This window comes from Amblyomma americanum, chromosome 1 (genome assembly GCF_052857255.1).
Source record: "Amblyomma americanum isolate KBUSLIRL-KWMA chromosome 1, ASM5285725v1, whole genome shotgun sequence".
Taxonomy (NCBI): domain Eukaryota; kingdom Metazoa; phylum Arthropoda; class Arachnida; order Ixodida; family Ixodidae; genus Amblyomma; species Amblyomma americanum.
Window position 1 is genome coordinate 360,401,662 of NC_135497.1, and position 19,958 is coordinate 360,421,619.

Below are 19,958 nucleotides of genomic sequence, written 5' to 3' on the forward strand. Positions count from 1 at the left end.
CATGATGAAGAGTTCTGAAGAGGTTATCGCATTTCTTCGTGACCACGAAAGCTGGAATCAACCGTTGTTCATTTTCTCAATAGACGTAACCGACCTATTTTATTCCATACCTCAGGACAAACTCTTTTGCGTTCTTAAAGATACAATTGATGACTACGGCCCTGTGGCCTTTCAGAATGCAAGGGGATTAATTGTAGATAACTTTTTAGAAATGCATAGGTTTTATCTTCATCAACCATTGTCAATTTTGAAGAAAAAACTTCATTCAAAAGCACGGCGTTTGTATTGGCTCTTGCATAGCCCCTTTGTTGAGTGACATATTTTTATCTTACTGTGACAAGCGAATTGCTGAACGCCTTGACACAGCCTACTCGGCTAAGGTTTAGATATGCATGGATGATTACGCTATTTTCCTGGAAGGAGTTACGCATGAGGGGGGTATGACTGCGGTGCACCGGGTTCTAGAAATTTTCTCTGAGTGCTCTTTTGGTCTTAGCTTCACCCATGAGGTGCCAGCGCAATGATCCTTGCAATTACTTGATATCTGTATTGTTGGCTGCGAAACCCAAGCGTGCTGGAGGTATCAGCCTCGCTCAAAAAAAGCTATTTTAAGCCGCCAATCAACTCATTCCAAGCTTGTTAAAAGGGGTATCGCAAAAAACTGCCTGCGTGCTGCTCTGGACAAGTCCTGCATTCACGAAATGACACACGGCGTGGGTTTCCAGCTAAAACGACTGACTGGTGCTGGCTTCCCTGGGGAGTTAATCACCTCTGTGCTAGAGGCCCGTGGCAGTGAAGCCAGGGGCGTTCCTGAGCACCGCCGTAGGGAAGAAGCGCAACGCAAGAGACCCGTTGCCATCCCATACTACCACCAGATCTCGCATCGCTTGAAAAAAGTGGCTGAGAAGAGCGACGTGCCGGTGGTCTTCGCCGCACCCCAAAAACTGGCCGGCCTATGCAACAAGGTGCAGGGAAAGCACAAGGATGAATGCGGTATATAGCACGCAGAAAGATTTGTCCCGTGCAAAGGGTTTTTTTTTACCGTATACCCCTGTCCTGTGGTAAAAGCTACATCGGACAAACTGGACGTTGTAGGAACGTCAGACTTCAGGAGCACCACGCAGGAGTAGGCGCATTAGCGGGGGAAAGGCATGTGACCAACCATTGTCGCCACTGCCGTGGTTGCGCGCCTGGTCCCGCGATACCACTATCCTCAACAAGTTCGGGTCTAAACTAAGCAGAGAAGTGTACGAGGCCTACTGTATCAAGAAGGAATCCGGCTCGTGTGTCAGCAAAACCTCGGTCAACCTGCCCGATAAATAGTATTCATATCTAAATTCCATGATGTCCCATACGCGCCGGCGCACAAGTGTTACTTGATGATCGTTTGTCAAGTTGCAATGTGAATACGATGATTGTATAAATGTGACGCACTGTTGTAATAAACCGGTTGAAGTTCCGTGCTCTGTCCTTTTGGTTTCTTTCTCGTCCCTTGTCCTTTTTGCGCGGTTTTAAGATGTATTGTATCCAGCAGGGCACTGGACTAGGGGCCCCGACCACCGGGATCCTGCCAATTGATCACCTAAATAAAAGTTTTCTCTCTTTTTCTCTCCCTCTCCGTGAAGTCACTGCTTACTATCATCGCATGTCACAGTTGTACAAAGCAAACCAAGAAAATCAATATAAAGCAGTCTTATAAAATGTAATAAAATGCAAATAAGCTGTGTTTATCAACGCAGAATCGTTATCTCTTACCCAGGCTGCGTCAACAGAGAAAAAAGTTAAAGGTGAAAACAAGAAACCAGTGCAGACAGTTAAAACCATTCATAGCAAAGCCGGGTCAAAAATGAAAAAATTAGCTGTGGCTTAACTACTGCTGAACCTGGTTAGAGCGCGAAAGCTGTAGTGTATCGGGCAAGTAGACGCGAGTAGGCGTCTGTAACGTTGAGTGCGTTCAGCACAACGGATAGGCACCACGTTCACCCTGCCACCCTGTAAGTTCAATTAACGGTTGATCGCGAGAGGTTGGTCACCCAATGAAAGCTGCGGCCTGTTGCTGCCGTGCCGCTTGTCTGCCACAACGTTGTCAGCTCTAAAGCATGCAGCCCACATCTCTGTCTTACCCCAGCCACGTACCTCAAAGGGCGATTGATGCGTCCCCTGACCAAGGCAGGCAGTTATGCGCTCTTCTTTTCTTCAAAATCATTATATAATGTTGCCAACCCCAACGTCACTGAACACAATGAACGCCGACAGCCTAAACCTTCAGTTGCGCGTTTCTACCACAAGGCGGTAAATGATAACGCATGCAGCGCAAATTTGTCGCCACCAGCACGTAGCTTAAAGCACGGCTGAGTGTCCATTTTCCCAGGTGGCCAGTTATGCGCCTTTCATTTGCTTTCGAAGCTCCCGCTCTCGATTGATTTCGGCGCAGCTGTTCACCGGTTTCGGACGCGCCAAGCGCTGAAGGTCGCTGAAGGTTAAATGTGCGCGGTCGGCGAAACTCGCGGAACATGCCGCAGTAAAGCTTTTGCTCTAAGAAAGAGATCCCAGTCAAAGGGTAATCAAGAGAAGAATATCGCAGAAAAGACTACAGGAATCACCGTCTACAAAAATGAACAGCCTACACGAGTCCGTCCAGAGATCGCAGCTCTTTATTAAGGAGCGAAAAAGAGGGTGTGCTCACACACTTCTCTCCCACTTTAGAAGTAAAAAAAAAACCTTGAATAATCTCTCCCTCCAGTTTGTATTTTGCGTATCCAAGAAACTTAGTCTGGTTATAGAGCGGTTTACAACCACAGTTGTTACAATCGTAAGCAAAGATACCGCCGGATTTATATTTTTTTACGTTCGAAGTGTGCTCTTAGGCCCTATCTTTGTAGCATCTTACCGTGTGCCATTGTAAACACTATTGCCGGTGAGGGGAATCTTATAGATAAGCCTGCTCCGGCATTTTGTGTACTTGGTGACATGCTTCTCAGGGTATGATACGTGCTTTCGATCACCAAGCACTGCACAGACCTTGCCAAGATTGCACGGGGCAGAGAAAATCACGTTGATGTGATATCTGTGTGCCGCCTTCGTAATAATGTGTGACAGCCCATGGAAATACGGAACAACCTGGCTCTTCGCTTTGTGCTTCGCTTTTCTATCTCTGTTGTTCTGTACAGCAGGCTTTGACAAATACTGGAAACAAATGCACTTAGATAACCAGCGCTAATTATGCCAGCCACTTGGTCATCGAAGGTTTGTCTACGATCAACAAGTGAAAATTATGAAAAGTAACGCACTTATCACTATTCGGTAATCATTAAGTTAATTTTCTGTGGCCGTAATGAACCACTGTAACCAGTTACTTTTCAGATGGAGTAATTATATTTGTAATCGGTTAATTATCTTCTGTTATAATGGTAGTATAGACCGGCCCGCCGCTACACATAAGATTTTTTTATGCCCACTTCCCTTCTATGCATTCGGTCGGTCCTGTACAATACCACAGTTTTTCCTTCTTCCCTCCCCATAGACCTGTAGGTGTGGTAGGTATTTGGTTCAAATTCCAGTAATATTTAGAATCGAATGATTTTTCACCTGTGTACAAATTTCCTTGAGCAAATGCTCAGCTTTCTAAAAAAACATCCTTAAAAGCCTGCAGTTACTTCCTTTCGAGCCTGGGTTTATAGATGTTCCCTGAAAGTTGTGTTCAGATTATTGTTTTGGTTTTGCCGTTACACACTTAGTTTTTTGGCGCACCAAAACCACCAGCCAGAGCAAATGAAAATGCAGTCGGATGTGTATCATCCTCAATTGACATGGTCAAGACCGATGCGCTCAGTGCCTGTATAAAATTCTCCTTTTCAGACGGCTCTGCGTTGGCTGATGTATAATCGGAGAAGCTGCACGCGTTGCCGATAAAGCGGCCCCTATAGTCGTAGGGCGCAAGATGAAGTTCACAGTGTTAGCCACTGCAGCAATTTCGACCTACTCTTTTAAAAGCATTTGACATTAAAACATTGGGACAGACTGAGCCAACGTTAGAATGATTAAACGAAAGTACATCGGGCGAACGTTATTTCTTTGTCATTAAGGCGCTTGTTCTTAACCTTGCTGCAGATTCAAATAACACGCGTAAATGGGCCGCTTAGCGAAGAGTAATCTCGTAGTGCCTAGCTCAACAAATGGACTACCTCACAATGGCATGGGCCACTGTGTTTCCCATATACCTCTTACGCAGTGGTTAAAAGTAAAAAGGGCAGGCTCGAAAATTCTGCAAGGAGTCAGGCTGATTTGGATTTTCAGTACCGCTAAAATCTCTCCTGTTCTAGTGCATGCTCTATGATATGGACGCGTCAGTTGTGTTTAGTGTGTAATTACGCTACGCCGAAAGTCGCCCAACCCGTACTATTGCTTGCTGTTACGTCAGGGTGGCTGCTGTCCCAATAGCAGGCCACCGGTGTTGGGGGATTGCGTTTCGATCCCACCGCTGCCACCAGTTGTTAGATGTGGAGCTTCTATCCCGTAGCAGAGAACCGGTGTTGGGGGATTACGCGTCGATCCCACCGCTGCCACGAGTTGTTCGAGATGCGGGCCCCTGGTTCGCCTGTGCTGTCTCTCGCCAAGGTCGGTGTCCCCGGGTTCCGGATAGGGAGACTGCTGTTGTGGGGTGACGAAGAGATGAGAGGGTCCTCGAGGTGGAGAAGAGACTGAAAGGGTTTATTTACATTTTTATATAGTTCGAAAGAGTGAATCGGGAGCTGGCGATCACACGCCAGATCGCAGCTTAAATAGGGTCTCCTGTCCCCAGGTCCCTAGTTGTGGAATTAAGTTCATTAAAAATGCGTCCAATCACTTTGACGTCGATCACGTGTCCAGTCTTTAGGGTCCGTCTTCCAGGACGCCCCCAACAACACACTCTTGCCACTTCTGGCAAGTTATGGTCCGCGCTGTCCAGGCAGCAGTGATGAATAGCCCGAAGGGGGCCCCATGGCAGCGTTGAAGGTCAGTCACCTACACTTCACAGCGGTAGCATGGGAACGAAAGGTTGCCCATGCAGTTTGCAGAAGGTTCCACGTATAAGGAAAAGCACTTAGTCTAAGACGAGGTTGTTTTCGAAGCACGAGGAATCTGGCGTTGATGGCTTAGTCAAATACGGCCGCATTTGCCACGGCTCATTTGCAGCCCCTCGCCATTCGCAGGCTCCCCCGCCGTCCCCTCCGGGAGAAAGACGTCGTTATGTCCCGGGTGGGTCCGGCGTTGAGAACAAACGACAGGTTCACCAAAGCCGTTCTCAGGCAGCGGACGGCTGTTTCACCCCGTAAACAGCAGGGGGGAGGGGACAAGGCCCCTTGTAGACGCCATCACCTGCATTCGTGGCGCCGCAACCCCGTCGACGGCTCTTTGAAGCTTCTGTCGATTGATGACTCCCAGTGGCTTGAATATTCTTGGCATGTTGGTGTCCCCATACGTAACAGCTCCTCCGCGGCCAGGACAATCTCGATCGGCCAGTGGTCACAATCACTGGTTGAGGAGAGATGGGAGTTGTAGCGTGGGAGGATCTTTATCTTTTCTGTGAGCACAGAACAGAGTCGTAAACCTCGTACAACAGAGGCATTAGTGAAACCAACCTCTCAACATAGCGCCACTCCCCAGGCAGTGCCCAAAATTCACCCGAAAGCCGTCAGGCTGTTATGCAAAACGACTGCATTGTCGACATGAACGTAAGCACAAAATTTTGTAGCTGACAGCAATAGTCTCGGCTACTATGATCAGCTTTCATGACTGCCAAATTCGCTACCAAGGCCCGATTAGCCGCACACGACTTGAAGAGGGGTGGTAAATTTGAAAGCAAAACTAGAATAAACAAACAAATTGGCACCTCAATTGTGCACGAATTTAGGGTCAAGAGAGCGTCCGCGTCTCATCTGATGTCGCCAAAGACAGACTGCGAAGTTGTTCAATACGCGATGGTGTGTCAAAGCCTACAAATTCTTGTTTAGAAAGTATTCCTTATCACTCAAAGCTCTGATACTCTTACACCACGGGAATGCCGATAGATCGCTTAAAATTTGGCCCACGCTCAAATTAATCCACTGGCTCTTTCCAAAGAAGCTTGGCGCTCGAGTCGAATAATCAACTGTTCGAGCTGAACTCACAAAGATGCGACTGCGCATCGCAATCCTTACTCCTACCCGTACTGGCGAGACTTCTCTTAAACTCAATGAGTCAGTCATGCGCCTCGTCACCATCACCTGTACAGAAAGTTGCTACAGCTGTTCTCCGCAGAATTCTGTAGCCTCACTTCGTTCGCTTAAACTTTGAATACCAAAATCGGCTAGCTAGCCTAGCGCCGCTAAACACAAGTACTCAAATGGGAACAAATTTCCGTGCTTTCCATGCCTTCGCCTGACAATAGCAACACTGTCGTTATGCGGCGAAAAGCACTTGGTATCTCGACCAAGTCTTACATATATGAATGTACTAAACATATGAAAGCAAACCTGTGCGAAAATTTCAAAAGCAAAAAAAACTTGCTAGCTCTCAGCGGTTCTACCTACGCAAAGAGCTTATCGTCTGTTCAGGAACTGTGTTCGCTGCACTCCTGTGAGTGCCTTTATCACTTGGTAGCATCTGAAATTGACAGACGTCCTTTCTAACCCAATCGCACAATTAACTTTATTTAAGTGTAAAGAAAACAGTAACACTTGATCAAATCTAAATTTTTAACCTAAAACAAAGTAGCATTTCTTTCCCCGATTTTACACGCACACAAACGAAAGAGGAATAATAAAAAAAACAGCTACTTCGAATGGCTACGCGGGGTGAAACATGGCTCACCACCCCCGCGTCGAAAGGATTAGTCTTTCAGCCGCGCCCGCCGGGGTCGCGCTCTGACTGATTGTAATGTTGTCAACTCGTGACAAAGGGAAACTGAAAAAAGACATCCCTGATTGCTACTGTCATCTCAACAGCCCCGCGACGCGCTCATGCAGTGCCGATAACCGATTCCGGCCGACGGTCAGCGACCGGAGCGAGAAGCTGCTCTGTTCTCACTCCAACCAAGCCCGGCTACCTGTTCGTCCTGCGCGCTTCCTCGAATACAGTGCGGAAAGTGAAGAACCCATCCTTCTCAAGTGTGCGCGTCGAACACACCTGCATGCGTGGTCTCTATTGCTCGACCCCTGAGCTCGCATGCGCCCGGTGTCCCGCAAACTAGCGCCCTCTGATCTTTCCTGCCACTTTGCCTTTTTCTTTACCGCCTTTCTGTCAGGTCGGGGTTGTCTGGGTCTTAACGCTGGCCGATGCCCTTTCAAGAACCTCGCTCCTGTTCTGCTTGGTAGACGCGTTTTTCTCTTTCTGTTACTGCGGTCACCTTCAGAAGCACCTGCGCGTGCCGCCTGACCAGTAACTAAAGCTGAAAATTTACAAGGTCCCATGCGGGAAGTCTTTTCTTCCCCTTCTGCCGCACATTTATCTATGCTAACGTTAGCACCTGTCTGCGCCCCTGGATTTAGGGCTTGACATTTCAACCGCTTTTTCTTGGTCCTTGCCCTATACATACCTTTTTTTACGCCTAGACACTTCTGTTTGCGCATCCTGACCACAACTAGATTCATCTAGTTTTCTGCTCGGAGACCATTATCCAATTGCAAACTGGCCACTTTGCCTTCGCAGGTCAGTGTCAGCTCCACACTGCTGACAGACGGACCTTCCGCTGCCCCCGAGTTGGGCAGTTCGCTTTCCTGAAGGCAGTCCTCCACCGCCCGCTTATCGGCCAGAGCGCTTACCCCTGAAACGCCCTGCTCGTCTGCAATTGAGCTTTCGTCCTCTGTCTCAGCGTGGCTTTTGATACTGCGTTTCGACACACTTACAGCTCCGCAATCTTCATGCAGGTTGTGCGCTGTTTCACAATACTGTTTTACGTCGTCACGTCTGTTCAACTGAAACGATCCGGCCTGACTCGCTCTCTCTGGAGTCTTGCCTCTCGAGATCTCATCTTCCAGTTTCTTAAGCTCATACGCGAGCTGTAATCTTCTGAGCTCCCGTTCCTCTCACTCGGCCGCTAGCCATTGGCTCGAATTTTTCTCTTGCTTTCGCTCATCTTTTTTCTTTCGCTCTGCATTGAGGAGCTCCCACGTATCGATAATTACTCCTTCCTCGGCAGTTTCCAAGAGCAATTTGCAAATGTTCGAGTTTTTGATCTTATCCCCTGCGTCTACACCCAAATCATCGCACAATGACAGCAAATCGGTCCTTAGCAACTTCATTAGATCCATGTTTGCTGCTCTGAGCCTTTTCTTTGCTGAACAACTGTTGACGTGAGCTACACACACTTGTCTCACTAAACAACTTCCCTCGATTCCCATCAGTGCAAAGTATTAACCCAAACATTTGAAGCCTGGCGAATCTCATGCAAAGCTCAAGCACTCACCCGAAGAAGCAACACCAAACCGCATGGTCGGTCCCACCGCTGCCACCAGTTGTTGGAGATGAGGGGTCCTTGAGTGAGCTGACTCTTTCAGCGCCGCAGGTCCCTTCTCCGAATGACGTTGTCGGACTTGGTTAGGAAGCAAACTGTACAGGGGGTTTATTTTACAATATTACAAGATTTAGGAACCCATTGGAGGGTGATGGAGGAAGGTCGGAGGATCTGAGAAGATCTGAGGATGATCGAAGATTCCTTTTTCCCTTGTACTTCTATTGACAGTTTCTCGCATAACAACAGCAAGTCCGACTTTGACAATTTCATAAGGTCCATGACAACGCTTTCTCCGCTTTGGCAATGCTATCTGCAAAATGTCGTGAGATTACTCTTTCTCAATTGACATACACTTCCCAGTGATTCTAGATTATTCGCTCACAATCTGAAGCCTGACGAATCCTATAGCAAAATGCCGAAACGCTTACCGATTGAGAAAGCACGATGTCGCACGGTCCATCCCACCACTGCCACCAGTTGCTACGTCGGGGTGGCTGCTGTCCCAATAGCAGACCACCGATTTTGGGGGATTGCGCTTCGATCCCACCACTGCCACCGGTTGTTAGATGTGGGGCTTCTATCCCGTAGTAGGGAACCGGTATTTGGGGAATACGCGTCGATCCCACCGCTGCCACGAGTCGTTAGAGATGCGGGCCCCTGGTTTGCCTGTGCCGTCTCTCGCCAAGGTCGGTGTCCCCGGTTTCCGGATCGGGAGACTGCTGTTCTGGGGGGACGAAGAGATGAGAGGGTCTTCGAGGTGGAGAAGAGACTGAGAGGGTTTATTTACATTTTTACATAGTTCGAAAGAGTGAATCGGGAGCTGACGATCACACGCCAGATCGCTGCCTAAATAGGGTCCCCTGTTCCCAGGTCCTTAGTTGGGGAATTTAGTTCATTAAAAATGCGTCCAATCACTGTGACGTCGATCACTTGTCCAGTCTTTAGAGTACACCTTCCAGGACGCCCCCAACAACACACTCTTGCCACTTCTGGCAAGTTATGGTCCGCGCTGTCCAGGCAGCAGTGATGAATAGCCCGAAGGGGGCCCCATGGCAGCGTCGAAGGTCAGTCACCTACACTTTACAGCGGTAGCGTGGGAACGAAAGGTTGCCGCTGCAGTTTGCAGAAGGTTCAACGTATAAGGAAAAGCACTTAGTCTAAGGCGAGGTTGTTTTCGAAGCACGAGGATTCCGGCGTTGTTGGCTTAGTCAAACACGGCCGCATTTGCCACGGCTCATTTGCAGCCCCTCGCCGTTCGCCGGTTCCCCCGCCGTCCCCTCCGGGAGAAAGACGTCATAATGTCCCGGGTGGGTTCTGCGTTGAGAACAAACGACAGGTTCACCAAAGCCGTTCTCAGGCAGCGGACGGCCGTTTCACCCCGTAAACAGCAGGGGGGGGGGACAAGGTCCTTTGTAGACGCCATCACCTGCATTCGTGGCGCCGCAACCCCGTCGACCGCTCTTTGAAGCTCCTGTCGATTGATAACTCCCAGTGGCTTGAATATTCTTGGCATGTTGGTGTCTCCAAACGTAACATTGCGTAAGAGCCAACCCCATCGCGGTGGCTGAGTGGTTAGGGCGCTCGACTACTGATCCGGAGTTCCCGGGTTCGAACCCGACCGCGGCGGCTGCGTTTTTATTGAGGAAAAATGCTAAGGCGCCCGTGTGCTGTGCGATGTCAGTGCACGTTAAAGATCCCCAGTTGGTCGAAATTATTCCGGAGCCCTCCACTACGGCACCTATTCTACCTTTCTTTCACTCCCTCCTTTATCCCTTCCCTTACGGCGCGGTTCAGGTGTCCAACGATATATGAGACAGATATTGCGCCATTTCCTTTACCTAAAAAACCAATTATTATTATTAAGAGCCATGAAGAAGAGGAGACAGAATAGAAAGAAAAATCGCTCGTGCCCACGGGTTCCGCCCTCCTCGTGCTGCATTCGGTGATTCGAACGTAGGCACTACGCCGAGCAACCCTTGTTTAGCGGCGAGCAGCCATGAACAGTGCCTCTTTGAACACCGCTTCTCCCGCCCGTGCTCTCTCAACGTCCGCAGCACCGCCGGGGCTCCCGACTCCTCGGCGTTGGCGTGGCGTCGTCGAGAAACGGTTCTCCTCCTGCCTCGGGAACTCCGGCTACGAAGCGGGCTCGGCGATGTGGTCAACTGGGCGGCCGCCGGTCTCCGAGCTCCGCCTGGGCCTCGTCGTCTCGGTCCGACGCTGCGGCAGCAAACACGGAGAATCCCGAGGTGATGGCGGCCGCCGCCACCGGGCTGCGAGTCCCTGGCCACCGAGGCTACACAAACCGGAGAGCGGCAAACCTGGCGGAGCTATCAGCCGTCCGCCCGTCGACCACCACGGTGCTTTGACGGCGAAGGCTTCCCAAGCAGCACAAGTAATTGGCCCAACATTGGAGCCGTATTGGCAAAGGCCCGCCCTACAAAAGACCAGGATGGGACCATCCTGTTGCAATATTTTGGCCGATGACCTGTGCGGCTTGGGTTATCTGGTGAGTTTTTTTTTTACATCGGGCAGGATGTAGAAATTGCAATATTTCTCCTCATATATTGGTCGTAGTATTTTTTCAACGCTGTCCATTACTTGGCCATATAGTCATATTTGAGAATGTGAGCCGCGAGGAACCAGTGATACGTAAATTCCATTTTTCTGCAAACGGCACTCGTCGTTCTTAGACAGTTCCGCATGTGCTTAGAAATCTTCATGCGCAATTAGCCATTGACTCGTCTACTTTCTCTTGTCCTGTGACCTAAAGCTATCGTTTTCAGCCCAATTTCATCAGTCACTTTTCTGACCAATGTTCGCACCAGCCGCGATCACACGCACTCAAATTTTGCAACCCTGAAAATTTCGTGACTTAGGAAAGAGCAGATCATCTTTCCACAGTCAATTCTGGTCACAGATCAACGCGCCGCGTTCCGCTTTCCTTCTGTCGTCAGCAGCAATCTCATTATCCCCACACAGCGTCATTGCTTCTTCGCCAGGAGAGCAGCTAACACTGAAAATGTAGAAGCTCATCCTGAGGGTACGACGCGTAATCAGAGCTAAACAGTGGATTTATAACCGTGGCGTAATCAGCGCCACCAAAGATAACGCGCATGACTGCTGCTACCACTCAAGCATTAATATCCTGATTACCATATATAAATGATTGGGTGCGTTCATCGCTGAGGACCAGTCTGTGCTCTGAACCACTGTCCGGGTTAGCGCATCCGGTGCGAATTCTGTTCCCATGTTGGCCTTCCCCCGAAGCGGTAGAGTGGCCGTAGGGGGCCGTGCCTCAATCTGCAGCTTTGTATATTGGATGCACATGAGGCTCCAGAATAATATATGCGGACCGCCGACGACATCGACGAAGCAAAACAGCTAGAATCAGGCTAGTAGAGCTAGCTCTGTAAATGGAAGCGCTTGTTGACCTGCGGACAGGTTGCAGTGAGCTCCCGCATATACTTGGGAAAGTATCCATCTACTGTGATTCTCTAAAAACGCCTTACACCTCTTCATGTTTAGACATGTAGCTGGTGCTGCAGTGCCCCATACATTCAGTGATTACATGTACCTTGCTAGAGCGTGCTTATCAATACTAAGTCACTCCCTGGAACCATAAGCACGCGTCTTTATATCTCGAATCAAATTCTTTTAGCAATGCAGAACAGCCAGCTCCAACACTTTGAATTGCGTTGCCTCACGTAAATGCTAGGCTGGGGCTCTCAAGATTCAACTCAACTAACCCGATTTGCAGAGCGGTTTACAGACAATTTTGTGCAGTAAATTTTTTCTATGTGTTCTGTATTTACTACGCTTTTGCGGTCGGAGGACTAGTAAAGTACGGCTGCCAGCCCCCATTTATAATCCCTCTGAATGTCCTTCTTATTGCCCAAGAAGCGCACATGCCGCACATTTGCAAATGCATTTCTTTCTCAGCCCTGCCTAATGTGAGGCTGGATGCGGCCGACCTGCATTCGTGTTAATAACCCGTGGAACCGTTAGTGATCTTTAAAACCGTCGAGGACAAGAAGTTGCAGGACCGCACTGATATTCTAAATTTGGAGCATGGGATGAGTGGCATACCCCGCCCATCGGCAACTAAGCAGGATATAACCAAGAGCGGGAAATAAGTCCCTGAGTAGCATCTGTGACAGTGAAAAAGATAATCGATCTGGGATCAACCGACAACGATGCAGTGATGACAGAGGAACTATCAGCGATGAATCGGAAAATGTTGGGGAAAGCTCTGAACAAAATTTTGGCGTCCGGAGGGCCCCTCGACCACTTCATGGTTTTTCATTTCACCCTTTTGCAGCTTCTTTTTTACGCCTAGGAACTACTGTTTCGATTTTAAGACGCGAATGTTTGAGACAGTTCTATAGCTGATTTATATACGCAAGTGCTTCATTGGACGTCATTTTCTACTATGTCTGACGGAATCAACGGCTCAGGCTTGGCTCACCGGCGTGCGGGGAGCCAGAACTGTGTCTGCTGTTCGCCGAAATTTCGCGGAAAGCGCCATCGGCTGCGCCAGTCACCTCCGCAACCACCACTGCAACAGGGCTGGCAGGGCGCCAATGAGGAGGACGGCTCGGACGCAGCGGCCGAGGCTAGAATCACGGGTGTCTCGCCTGTGCTGCTGCTTCTGCTTTGACCCGCACAATTTCGTGAGTAGCATCTCAGATGCGCTTGCATAGTGCTCCTCAAAACTACAGTGAACGGAGTCATAAGGTTTATGATCACGAATGCTCGACAGATTATCCCCTCCTCCGCTGCCTGGCCAACCGCAGTGCCCAGTTTTGGTGCACGAAATAGAGTGGGTTGTTATCAATTCGATAGAAGCTGGATACACGCACTTCGCATCCAAGCTTGACCGGAGGTGCCGTCTTGCGCCCGCTTCAACATTCCCTTTCAAATTCCTTTCGACTGAATACAGGACGGGCAAGAGACATGGTGTGTTGTTTGTTTCCCAAGAAATGACTATAATCAAACTGACGCAGGAAAATGGCTGGTGTGCAATGTAACACATCAAGGACGAAGAGAGGACGTAAGACTGCAGAGCTGTGGTCATCCCGTTCTCTTTTCTTTCTTGGTGGGTGACGCTATACGCCAGCAATAAGAGACTTAGCAAACGTGCGTATCGCTGCTCCTGCGCATGTGCAGGTTGCTCTAAGGCCGCTAGATGGCGCCAGGTGGCTGCTAGCTGCGCGCACGCCTGCCGCGTTGCTTGCGATCAGCACGTGCGAACTGTCGGTGGGCGGTAGGCGGTAAGTAGCAGCGGACGGTGCGCGCTATGCCAGAAGTCTCTATAATGTAGCATCCAACCGCTTACCGTTATCAACAGTGAAATGTATTTTAACACAGGTATGAACCACCGTTGAGGTCTCAATTTAGGCGCCGCGTGTTTCGAAAAGGGAAATTTAGAAGAAAAATAACTATTTTAAATCATGGTGTTTTCTTAGCGTATGGTTTGCTTGCTGCACTCACTCCATTGGCTCCTCAAATCACCCGTTCATGGCGGTGGTAGGTATATAACCAGGGCCTTTCGCTTTTGTTCACCACGGCCGCTTTAGTTGTGCTTGCTTGGCCTTTATGTAGCGTTTGTTCCTGCGTTGAAGGGCATGCCTCGGCGTCGGCCTCGGCGTAACGAAGCGAATGAGAGCATTGGAGGATGAAAAAGAGAGAACGCAGAACGGAGCGGAAAAAAAACAGACGGAGATAGTGAAGACAGCGCGAGGAGAAAAGCAGTAGCGTGAATTCAGGTCACACGGCAGCGCGGCGGCCGGCGGCAAAAAAGTATTCATTGCGGTGCTCCAGACATGGTTGGAGAGTGTATTTGGGAAACAGATAATGCATGATATATTTGTAGCTTAACACAAGTTAGAAGGAAAGGACGACATCCTGTGTTCGCCCCAGCTACTGGGGAAATTTATTCCGAATAATAACAGTATGCAAGTACCTTCTTAATGTACTGTTAAATGTGACTGCAATCATTTTATGTGATTATGCAATTTAAATTGCGCTGTGCTTCGTAGGTTGTGGCTTAATTTGCTTGAAATGGTTTATTTTTCGTGCTGAAAATAATTATTTTATTTTTAGATGGATTCATTGTCAGTCCGTTTGATCGTGACCACGAGGATATATTAATCAGCGGGCTGCGCCTGCGGTCGCCTATGGTTCAAAAACGACAGCAGCTGCGCTCACAAATCTTATTACTGCGAAGCTCAGTCGTCGGCCAATTTTCGTTCCCCTCATCAAAAACATTTTTTTCGTCTTGTTCAGAAGCTCAGCTGACGCAGGGGCTGCGGAAAGGAAACTCAAACTGAAAGTACCTAGCAGTTGTTTCGTTCTTTCTGACAGTGATGTTTCGAAAAGTATGAAACATGTGAGGCATATTTCAATTGTACTGACAGGTGTCTCAACAGATGTTGTCTGCCGCGCGCAGCAGAATGCTGTGGGATGTCGTCGGTTTCACTTCTTTGCATGTTTCGTCCTATAATGTGCGTCTGCGTTCTCTCCGCAATCATTTGTAGAGCCGAGCCCGGATATATCGAATTATTAGCGATTGCCAACACACACATTATCCCTTTGAAAGTCCTGTGTGAAAGTACATGGAAGTTGCGCACTATATCGAACTCCGATTTTGTCGGTCATTCGCTATATCGACCTGCGCCCCGCGCCCCTCCAAGTGGCGTTTCTCCTAACGGCGCTGTTTCATCACTTTTCGCACGTCGAAACGGGTCAAATTCTTGGCATTGGGCATCTGCTGGCAGCGCTATAAATTTGAAGCTGAGTGTTGAGGTGAACGTGTGGTCTGCTTTTGGATGGCCTTCGGCCTCTTGCACTCGTTTTTCACGGAACAGCGTTTTCATGCGGGGTAGCCGGCATAACTAAATACTAGCTGCGGCCGTGGCTTCTCTGCTGAAAGGTTTGCGGAAACGAACTGTACCTTAATTTTAATGCGATTTCTTTTTTCTGGAGTGCGCTGGTAACAGGAATAGACGTCATCTGCAGTAGCTAGTTTAAAGCATTGTCCGCTACATCTTTGATGCGTAGTAGGTTAGGCCTAGTGAGGTGTGCGCTTCCAGAATTGCGTCACTGGCATGCCTGTAATGCGGTCTTATTCTAAGTTACAGATTAGCATATCTATTACCATTTTTATAGATCGAACTATATTGCGTTCTCCTTCGATCTCGATATATCTGGCTTTGACTAACCTTGTTTCTCTCTTCGGCATATTAGCAGCGCAAAAAATCACACACAAGAGAAGAATAAACACCGAGAGACACGCAAAGACGGTGTCTATTCTTCTCTTGTGTCTGTTTTTTCGCGCTGCTGCTATGCCTAAGACAAGTTACCAACTCGCCCAAAAGCTCATTTTACTGTTGTTTCTCTCTGTTAAAAGTTTGGTGTGCTCTAGTTTCTTCTCTTCGCTACCTTTGGCAACTGAAAAAGGGTAAAATGAAGGCAATTTAGGCAGACCTTATATCGTCAAAGCTGCGTCAGACGGGTAAGTGTGAGGAGGGTACCAGCATATAAAGTTTCTCGATTCCACAGAAACTATTTATTTATTTCTCGTGGATACAGCTGAACTAAGGTGCAGATCTCGGCTAAGGTGCAACACACACACACACACACACACACACACACACACACACACACACACACACACACACACACACACACACACACACACACACACACACACACACACACACACACACACACACACACACACACACACACACACACACACACACACACACACACACACACACACACACACACACACACACACACACACACACACACACACACACACACACACACACACACACACACACACACACACACACACACACACACACACACACACACACACACACACACACACACACACACACACACACACACACACACACACACACACACACACACACACACACACACACACACACACACACACACACACACACACACACACACACACATATATATATTGTGGCATAGAAACAGTGCTGCGATTTTACTTTTCTGTTCGCAATCTTTGCTTTCATTATATATCCTCTATAATGATTTCCTGATCCAGAAAACCAGAAAGGGGGTTGTGCCCAATATGGCTATGGTAACTTTCATTTGTTACGAAGCAGCATCGAATTCTGAACTAAGTATGTTCACGAAAAAGCTAGCAGGAAGCAGCGTCGCGGGAATTGTACTGAACGAACGCAGGCATCCTAATTACTGCAGGGTACGTAGCCTGCTCGTAACGTTATTGCGTATCATTCAAAAGTAACCTCTTTTGTAGCGAGAGCTACACTGGGCTACCAGTCGAGCATATTGCGGTGGCTGCGAGAGGAAAGTTGTGCGCATGCGCCGTTATCATGGCAACCGGAGAGGAGCAGCAGATGCAGCGTGCCGCGCCCGCGCGCCCGCTCCACCTTCGTCACTCGGATGAGCAGTTGTGCACATATGCCGATAGCATGGTAACCAGAGAGACCCCACAGGTGCGCAGCGCGCTTCTTCGCCGCCTCGTAGCACGCCGCTCTATCACATGATCCTCGCGTCGCGTGCGCAGCATTTAGTTTAGTAGGCGGAGATGTAATGAGCGGCTGTATCACAACGTTTGACGTGGACGCAGAGAAGGAGGGTCCAGCCGCTGCTAAACAGGGGTATAGACAAGAGAATATTAACTCTTCCGATCCTGAGGTTGTCGCCTGGCACTTGGCTACTCAAGAAAGAGAATGAGCATAAGAAGGGGAAGAGAGCAACGGAGACACCCGAACAGAGAGAGGAACGGCTTGCCAAACGGAGATGCCAGACTGCCAAGCGAAATGGACGGCACATAGCCGCCGAGATGGGGTCCAATGTCTCTCATTGCTAAACATAGTGACCACAACAAGGTCAGCTAGGGAAACGTGCCTCTCGCTACGTATATCCTGTCATAGCCGAGCTAAGCCACTGCTAATTTTTTCGTGCCTAGCCGTTCCGAGCGACTGCAGCAGAAATACGTACAAAATTCAGGCAATTGAACACTACTTTACACGCTCGCCTCTCTCACATACATCAATGAATATGATATCCGGCATTCTCTACTGCAGTATGGCTCAGCATCTAAGCTGCTCATATGAATTTCCAGACAACTTGGGAGAGTGTAAAACACAAATCCAGGCGTTCTTTTTACTGTTGCCACGCTGAAGCGCATAAAAATCATAGTATTGCTAATCGAGCGCGCTTAGTTTTCGGAGGAATTTTTTTTAGTACTCCAGAGTTCTCAATGCAGAGGATAATTTGGTTTTAAAGAGCGAGTGCAAAGTAATACAACAGTCGGAATAATCGGCGCAGGCTTCCGCCAGAAAGCTCGTTGAACCCACCAAGGCTGAAACCTCTCGCTGAGAAGTAGTGACACTCAATGCTTTTCTAGTTTTTAGCAACATTTATAACATGCTCCAATTTTCCCCGAATTTTCGCTCAACCAATTCCCAAGGCCCTTTCCCATGCCATGTTGGCTCACTTCAGTGCAGATTGGTGACATTTTTCTGCCCGTCAATATCTCGTCAAAGGCTTGATTCAAGGTCCCAGTTATAATTATTTGGCGTTTTTCGCTGACTTGTGCGTTTTCGCCGGCAGTTTTTACCTTTAATTGAGAGCATGCGCATCGGATACATGAGCCAAACGGAGCCAGTGAAAGCAGGAGTACCCAGACAAATAAATACTGAAGCAGGCAGCTCGACATTTTGAGAGAGCACCTTGCAGAAATGGTTTTAGACTGTCTATAGACTTGTTATGACTCTATGGCTTTTCTATAGATATTCCTTTGTCTCTTCATAGTCTATACAGTTTACATAGACCAAAATGTTCTAAATGTGTATGCCCATAAATCTTTAGAAAGTCTATACACTGTCTATAGGATTTGTATTGCCTGTAGACTCCTCTAGGATTTATGTATAGAGACTCTATAGACTTTGTAGACAGAATCTATGGACAGTCTATATCTATGGACAGTCTATTTCAGGAATCTATGGACTGTTTAAAGAAATTTTTATAAGGTTACAGGTGACATTGGGGACAGAATAAAGCGTGATATACGCCACAGATATCTTTACAACTAACTTAGTTCCTTTCGAGCTTTTTTGGAGTAGTTACTATATGGAGCTGGTATTTCTCATTATGATATTCAGTTTAGCAATGGCTCTTTATGCACGTACTGCATTATATCGAGACGCAATCTTTTTCCACAAGACTGTAGCAAAACTTCCAGGGATGCTTACGGGACGGTTGTACAATATTATGGTTCTATTATATTTTTAAATTCAACTGGAACTGAGCAGGTTTTCATTTCGACCTCTAGAAATTACAGCCGCTGCGGCAGCCGCGACGAGTAGTGTTACCTACTGCTGCTTTTGCCCGCCCACTAGCAATACATGCCGAAAGCTATCTCTGCAGGGGATTAGCGAAAGCTGCTCGAATATCGGCAATGCGGTAGACTGTACGCGCAAATGTGCTGACCCCCCCTCATCAACTTACTTCTGTCAGCCAAAGCCATATTTCGCAAGTGTGTCTGTTTTTCAGATCTCAAGAATTACGAAATGCTGCTTCCGGAGAAAATATTTTACAGTAGCTGTTGTTTGCCATGCAAACTATTTCATGTATTTAGCCTCATGCACTCATTTCTTCTACGCAGGTCGCAGCAGGACGCGCTTCACCCGGTTCGGAGTCTTCTTGTGGCTGCCTTGTGGGTGAAGGCGGTACTTTTGAGGATTTAGTACCAGGACTTTATATTACCAGTTATTAGATGTCTATTTCAAATGGAAGCGTATATATAAAGCTCTTAGTGGTGTTTCTTCATTAAAACTCTTAAGAATCAGTGGCATCTTTTAAAGAAGCACGTGGGTTTCTCAGTAGGCACAGGCCACTACCCACCGCGTGTTTGAGCTTCGCGCGAGCCAAGGGCCCCGATCAGCCGTCACCACACGCACCCTGAGGCACAGCTGCGGCGGCGTTCAACCTCTGCAGAGAGGAGAGCGGCTCGCCGCAAGAAGCAGGCCTCCAAGTTCACAAAGGAGACATTTATTGACGCCGTCCTCCAGCGGTACACACACGCAATCAACAGTCACCCCGTCCCGGGGCGCGCTCAGAGCAAGGCTCCGGTGCGCGCTCGGGGCAACAAGAGAAATGCGCGCCGCTAGCACGCCGCTGCAGGAGATTGTCCCCGCGGCAGTGCTGTGATCTCTCTCGTGTCGGCCGTTGGGCCGTTTGCGAGAGAGAGTCGGCAGTCAACGCAAGGTGCGCCTGTCAGAGGTCGTTGGACCCCTGGACAGGCTCGAGCCGCGGCGGATCGAGGACCCACGCTGGCGAGCTCGAGTATGAACTGGTCCGAAAGGCAGAGGAAGGCCCGGACGAACAGTAACGTACGCACCTTACGCTGTCTCGGAGGGGGCCTCTCTCTCTGGGCCCCGCTCGGACGGTCGCGCGCCGCGCGACC

The 19,958-nt window shown here is 48.7% G+C and overlaps 1 protein-coding gene across 1 annotated transcript; it reads left to right on the plus strand.

The window, feature by feature from the left end:
• The first annotated feature begins 10,616 nt into the window (after positions 1–10,616).
• LOC144100792 (uncharacterized) lies at positions 10,617–19,282 on the plus strand. The gene is made up of 3 exons (XM_077633656.1): positions 10,617–10,979; positions 12,928–13,143; positions 19,158–19,282. Exons 1-3 carry the CDS (start codon positions 10,626–10,628, stop codon positions 19,266–19,268), a joined length of 681 nt encoding a protein of 226 aa, XP_077489782.1. The 5' UTR covers positions 10,617–10,625; the 3' UTR covers positions 19,269–19,282.
• The last annotated feature ends 676 nt before the right edge of the window (positions 19,283–19,958 follow it).

What these genes read in the sequence shown, in the direction of transcription:
- LOC144100792 (XM_077633656.1), top strand. Translation starts at nt 10,626, where the DNA reads ATGTGGTCAACTGGGCGGCCGCCGGTCTCCGAGCTCCGCCTGGGCCTC. An exon ending in TGTGCGGCTTGGGTTATCTG is followed by an intron (nt 10,980 to 12,927) that starts GTGAGTTTTTTT and finishes TCAACGGCTCAG; the next exon opens with GCTTGGCTCACCGGCGTGCG. An exon ending in GCTTTGACCCGCACAATTTC is followed by an intron (nt 13,144 to 19,157) that starts GTGAGTAGCATC and finishes TCTTCTACGCAG; the next exon opens with GTCGCAGCAGGACGCGCTTC.